Source organism: Fundulus heteroclitus, chromosome 2 (genome assembly GCF_011125445.2).
Source record: "Fundulus heteroclitus isolate FHET01 chromosome 2, MU-UCD_Fhet_4.1, whole genome shotgun sequence".
In the NCBI taxonomy this organism is placed as follows: domain Eukaryota; kingdom Metazoa; phylum Chordata; class Actinopteri; order Cyprinodontiformes; family Fundulidae; genus Fundulus; species Fundulus heteroclitus.
The window spans coordinates 13,460,529-13,467,049 of NC_046362.1; the positions used below are offsets into that span (position 1 = coordinate 13,460,529).

At 39.0% G+C, this 6,521-nt stretch overlaps 1 protein-coding gene across 1 annotated transcript; it reads right to left on the reverse strand.

The window, feature by feature from the left end:
• Nucleotides 1-474: 474 nt before the first annotated feature.
• Nucleotides 475-5,099, reverse strand: LOC105938559 (cytochrome c oxidase subunit 5A, mitochondrial). Its single transcript, XM_012880349.3, has 5 exons — nt 4,952-5,099; nt 4,107-4,223; nt 1,203-1,324; nt 984-1,101; nt 475-870 (listed from the first exon to the last, which is right to left on the reverse strand). Exons 1-4 carry the CDS (start codon nt 5,022-5,024, stop codon nt 988-990), a joined length of 426 nt encoding a protein of 141 aa, XP_012735803.2. The 5' UTR covers nt 5,025-5,099; the 3' UTR covers nt 475-870; nt 984-987.
• Between the last annotated feature and the right edge of the window lie 1,422 nt (nt 5,100-6,521).

The following is a 6,521-nucleotide window of genomic DNA, read 5'->3' on the forward strand; positions in this document are numbered from 1 at the left end:
AGCGGTGACGCGAGTCTCAATGCTTTGTTTACTTAAACAGTTCCTGGTTTAAGAAGTTGTAGGCATCAGAAAAGCACGGAAATGGTCCTTTCTTTTGTGCGTGGATTTAAAAGTGCCATTATAGTCAGTAAGTCAAAAACATAAATGTTTTAGTTGTGAAAAACAAACTAATTTGTAACCAGGGAAATCATAATCAAATAATGTTATGTAAATATAAAGAGTAATAAGCCACATTTTTATAAATGCATTTTTTGACAGCTTAAGGAGGAATAAAATTTGGAAACCATTTTCCCACACCCAATTTTCTTTTTTCCCCCCCCCCCACGCATATCCAGACCTAAACAACAATACAGTGAAATTTGACTTGTCTAGACTGATTTGGGGGAAAAAAAAAAAAAACTATTCACAATGCTATATGTTGAGTTTGCCTTCAGTCTATATTTCATCTCTATAATAATATTTACACTACTCCAATTTCCTTTTTGATGAGTTTTATTCAACCCGCAAATATATATTTCCCTGAAATGAACAGCTGACACAGACTCCATATGGTAAAATGAATCCTTACATTCATGTGACACTGCTGCCCTCTGGTGGCAGCACTGTCAAGCAGATAGTCAGTGTGCATCATTTGGTAATGCTTTGATCTAGAGCAACTTGCACTTCAGTATTGCTAAGCAGGTTCTTGAACTCTCAAGGAACAGAAATAAAATTCCAGTATGGTTATGACACACAATGACAGTATATTTATCCATATTTTACAAGCAAAAGAACCTAATAAAGGCCAAATTTAGTTCAAAACGCGCTTGATGAGGCTAACATTTAAAACACAAGGTCTCTATGTTCGGGGAACGTCCTCCATCTTCACATCTGGGGAGAAAAAAAAAAAAAAAGTTTGTTGTTCATCCTATAAGTCACCTACAAGAGATGAAATGTTAAATTCTTAAACAAAAAATGTAAATAATGAATAAAACTACTCTTACCGTGTTAGACTTTATCAATTCCCAGCTCTTCGGGGGTAGAAATGCCGAGCTCGTTTAATGTTGGTCGCAGCTCCTGGATCACGTACGGATAGATGTCTTTATGTGGTCCAGCTTTGTCCTGATGAAATAAAAACATAAAATCCATTCACCCTATGACCAAAACTTATTTTATGAAACTGGTGGCTGACAACATATTCCCTCGTGTTCAGAATTTCTCACCTTCACAGCCTCCAGGATACGGATTGCGCTGGCCAGGTCGTTTAATCTCCGGCAGGCTCTCAGTGCAGCCTCAATAATCTTTGGTTCAGGGACGAGGTCATACCCAATCAGCGTGTTCATCCCTGAAACACAGAGGTAACACTTTAAAAGCTAAAGTAAATACAAAACTTATTTTTTCAATCCCTCGCCCTGCCAGATGCCACCACAAATTATTACCTTTGCTTTGCATTTGTCCCCTCCTACTTCGGTTTTCGTGCATATAAACCAACGTTTTACTCTTGTACCTAAACCATGAGGTTATTTATCATATTAGCTTGACATTTTCAGAAATTCTTCAGATAGATGGTGCCGAAAAGACTCAAATGTCCCACATACCTACATTTAATTGCATCTGTTTTCATGAAAACCTTTTACCATTTAACCTTGACCTGAATCATAGAAAATTGCTGTTAAATGTTGTTTTGAAACTATGCAAATCTGCTCGATACATACATCCTGTGGTAGAGGGCCCCATTTCTTAACCAAAAGGCTGATACTAAACAACCAAAACTGCAAAAAGGGATGAAATGACCAACACCTTTTTTCACAGTGAAAAAGAAAACAAGTTGTATTTTTTTCATTTGAAATAAGCCTACATGAGAACAACGCTGCTACTAACAGATGTGGCCCTTTTGCCCATTAGCTTGGAAGTCAGTCTGTTCTGAGTTGTACTCCTCTGAAAGCACCTCCCAATAACTGATCTGATCATATAAATCAGGTCAACATACAGCTTTATTTAGCTTTATGGCCGGTTTAAGAACCCGATTTGTTTGCATTAGATATCATCTGCTTCGTCCCATATAGCTGGTAGATGATGTTTTGATGAAATTGTAACCCAACCATATTTGGAAACATTTTAAAAAACGCAGCTCGTTTTCAGACTAAACCATACTGATTAGCCATTTCCTGTCTTATCGCTTCTCACCTGATAAGGAGTATTGTCTGGGAGATTCTGTTTCCCCAACACTTACAAACATCCTGTTGAACGTGAGCTTCTTTTGCGACACCAACCAAAAACAAAACTAGAAGCAGGATTGGATTCAGGAGAGCATTCCCTATAATCCAACCCAGTTTATGATGTGACAATAGCAATAAAAAAAAAAAAGCTAAAATAACCTCTTTTTTATACCCTGATTAATTAGGACTAGGTCAAGCCTTATCCAACAAATCAACAGACGACGCTGCACCTAATATGGCCACGCTGGAAAAGCTTTTCTGTTCTAAAATGGATATAAAAAAGTAGTGAAGCTCGCCCAGCAAGTTAAGAAAATAAAGACGTACGGTGACTGTCGCCTCCAACTTAAACAAGGAAGATCGTAAATCAAACCTGTGGAAGTTTTATAGACAGGGGTGTAGCTGAGGCTCACGAAATTACAAAAAACTATAATAATGTTACAAATAGAGACTTGTCAGTCTTGCTTGCTAGTAAAAATTCAAATGTACAAAAAAAACAAATCCTCAAAAAAAAAAAAAGTTTTTGTTCAAGGTGTTTTACAATGAAGGGGGTAGAAGCCATAAAAGAAAAATGCATCTCACCTTGCAATAAAAATCATGACTCACAGGTCTTGTCCAGACAGACTCGATTTAGGGCAAATATAAGCAGCCGATCTTCATGTTCCCAGATATCATCAGAACTTCCTTTTAGAAACGCTCTTTTCCATTTATCTCTTCCCGGGGTTTCTTTAGGTTTGGTTTATAATTACCAAAAACTATTTCCTTTGCACGACTACAGTTGCAAACAACAGAACCCGACTGCCAGCAACGCACTGCAGAGTTTATTCAATTCAGACCAGCTACTAAAAAAAGTCTCAGATTTCTTTCCAGATTTTATCTGCTTCAGATTTATTTTGCTGGTGAATAAATCCCAACAATTATCACCCAGTTTCTACTACTAGCCAGAGAGAGAGAGAGAGAGACAAGATAATCAGGTGTTTCATGAAAGAAATTAAATGCATTAAAAAAAAAAAAAACAACTATGATGCAAATTAAAGATTTTAAAGTGATATTTTTGTATAACAGACTGATTTAACTGAATGCACACATTAGTGGAAAGAGTATCACTGCATGTTTATCTAGCAAATTGGAAATTGAATATACTTAGCACCGTATTTTGTCGCAAACTCACATGCAGGCTGTAGGGACACGATTAGACCATCAAAATTTCCCTGAGCTGGAGAGCAACGACTGAGCTACACGCGGAACAAAAGCGACTGGTAAAAACTCCAAATCCCATAATTCACAGCGTTGACCTATTTCCAGCAACCAGGAAGACTTTCATAGCTGGAATCCCCATCATAGAGCTACAAAACGCTGAAAGAAAACGCCTGAACGTCTTCATGTCACTGGACTTTAGGAGCTTTGCCAAAAAGCAAAAACACCACACGGCACCCTTAAAGCATCCTTTTCTTCCTGCTTTGGAAACCCTTGACTGTACTTCCCCACTACGCTGATGGGAGAAAAAAAATAAACACATATGAACTGAGATTAATCCTAAAAATTGAGAAATGTCCACTAGTCTCATTTAAAATCTGTCAGACGACTACTCTTTACTTACACTTCCATATAACCTCAATAACGCACTCCGTCCAGATTGCAAGACAATTCCCCCAAATCCATATGGCAGGCAGTACAGTGATGAGGGATTAATCCTCTCTGATTTTTTAAGTCTAATTTTAGCCCAGATCTGAACACCAATAGCTGACAGAACCCCTGTTGACCTACAGTTAATATTAACTGACCTTGTGGAAACAACTTCCTCATAACAAACTTTAAGACTGTTTGGCACTATGACTTTTGTGTCGTTATTAGCCCCGTCTTTTTAGAGATCTGGCGATAAAAATAGTTAAAAAAAATAAAATAACTTGCCTTTTCTCAGCTCCCATGCATCGATGTCGGCCTTGTTGAAGTACGTCACCCAGCGGGCATCAAACTCTTCATCAGTCTCCTGCTTCCCGTGTGAGTAACACCTTGAGGCCAGAAGAGCTGTGTGGTTAAAAACAGAACAACATTCAGTGCCTAAAAGTGATTTTAAAAAAAAACCCGCTCTGTTACACAACCATCTCACATAGAAGACTTAACAGAGGACAAGTTTGCGGAGAGAGTGAAGGAGAAAAAGGACAAGTGCTGCGCGTCAGGTGGATTACTCCCATTGTCCGGATATGGGACTGCACGTAGCAGCCTGACGCACACTTGCGCATTAAAACATCAGCAATACTGTCACCCTAAAGCACACAGCGTGGATCATTGGGTCCCACGATGAATTAGATTATCTACCCCGTGGGGTAAACGCCAGGGTGGTGTGCTTTTTTCACGGGCGCCGGAGACGCCGCCGGTCCATTTCACCGCTGGCTCGCCGGGCAGCGAAACTAACACGTTTAGCATATTAGCATGTCACAGCCGGGTCACGACAAGGACACGACTCCCCACGAGAGAATCACTGAGATACCATAATAACCAGGCGACATAAGCGTAAATGGAGGAGTTGAGGATTTAACAATAAAGAGTAAACTCGCTGGCCAACACGTCGAAAGCTTTAATTATAAAGAGTGTATTTATTAAGTGCAGTGGTGGGCTAGCTTAGTTAGCTAGGACCGCAGTGTGCCGACAGACGCTGGATATCCGCGTGAACTTCGCCCCTGCGCCTTCATACACAGCCGCATTTAAAACAAAAAAAAAAGGCCAGCTCTCGGAGAGAAAAAACGAGCACGTACCTTGGCACCGTGGGTGTGTGCGAGTTAAACTCCGGACACCGGAGACCGACAGTCGGACGGCAGCGCTGAACATGATGCGGGGACGGCCAGCCAGAGTAACCGGTAAGATCTATCCGGAGGAAGCTGCTGCTCTAGCGGCAGGAGCCAGCAAATATGTAACGTCCTGCTGCGCATGTGCAGAGAGGAGCTCGTTCCTGCCCCGTTTTGGACTTGGAGGGAAGCGATATGATCCCATGCAAATTGGTCAAATGTGCTTCTACAAATATGTACTTTATATGTCAGCCATAAAAGGAAAAGAAAAACATTAACAGATGAGATCATCATAATTTATACAAAAGCTAAATATAATGATATAAGACCCTTTCAAATAATAAACCGTATTGTTTACAGAGTATATATATATATATATATATATATATATATATATATATATATATATATATATATATATATATATATATTATTATTTCACATACAAAAACATTCACACACACATCCTTGTATAAAATACACAACTGTGCCTTGACTTCCATAGACTCCCATTCATTTTCAAGCCTTCTGGCCTAACCCTAACCTTTACAAGTATATACACCTAACCCTAACCTAATCCTAATTCACACTTTAGTTCTAAATCTAACTCCTAGCCCAGAAAAAAAGTGAGGACCAAAAAAAGTTCCCCACTTTACTTGTAAAACATGTTCTGACTCAGCTGCAAGCACAAGAACACACACACATCTTTGTTTAATCTGCATAGTGAGGACCGTGCCTTCCATATACTTCCATTCATGACCTAACCCTAGCCCTAACCCTAACCTTTATGGGTTTATACCGAACCCTAACATAAACTCAATTGACACAATAAGTGCTAAACCTAACCCTTAGCCCAGAATAAGAGTGAGGTCTGACAAAAGGTCCTCACTTTACATCAAATACCTCTCTTTACTAGTAAAATTAGCAAACGTGTTCTCTCTCAGATGCACGTACAAGTACACACACACACACACACACACACACACACACACACACACATTTCACATATACATGTATGTGTGTGTCGGCAGTATATCTTTTACATTGCTGTTTCTCTCATAACAGTTTATTGTTTTTAATCACTGCAAATAGAAAATAGTTTTATAGGAAACAGATCAAACTAAAGACCTTGTGAAAGAGGTTTTTGCTTCAAACTCCACCTGTACTGTTTGGGTTTTATAATATGTGGGAAGCTTATGGCATTGAGAATTTTACTCTTGACATTAAATGCCTCATCAAACCAAACCCTTTGCTCTTAGGACACACTTACTCCAATATCTTTTAACATATTCCTTATTTTGGGCTGTCCTTAAAATTGTCATGGTTGAGTTCTGGTTTGACTTCATTTTTCTGTTATTTTCATTTTTCATCTCATGTGGGTTAGGTTTGACTTTATTTATTGTTAGTTTTCATTGTCATCAGTTATTTTCTGTCATTTTCACTTCACCTCCTCAGCAGTCAGTCACACCTGTTAACAATTTACCAGTCAATTAGCCAGACCCTGTTTCCACCTGTGAAGTGTTCTATTTAAACCTCCCTC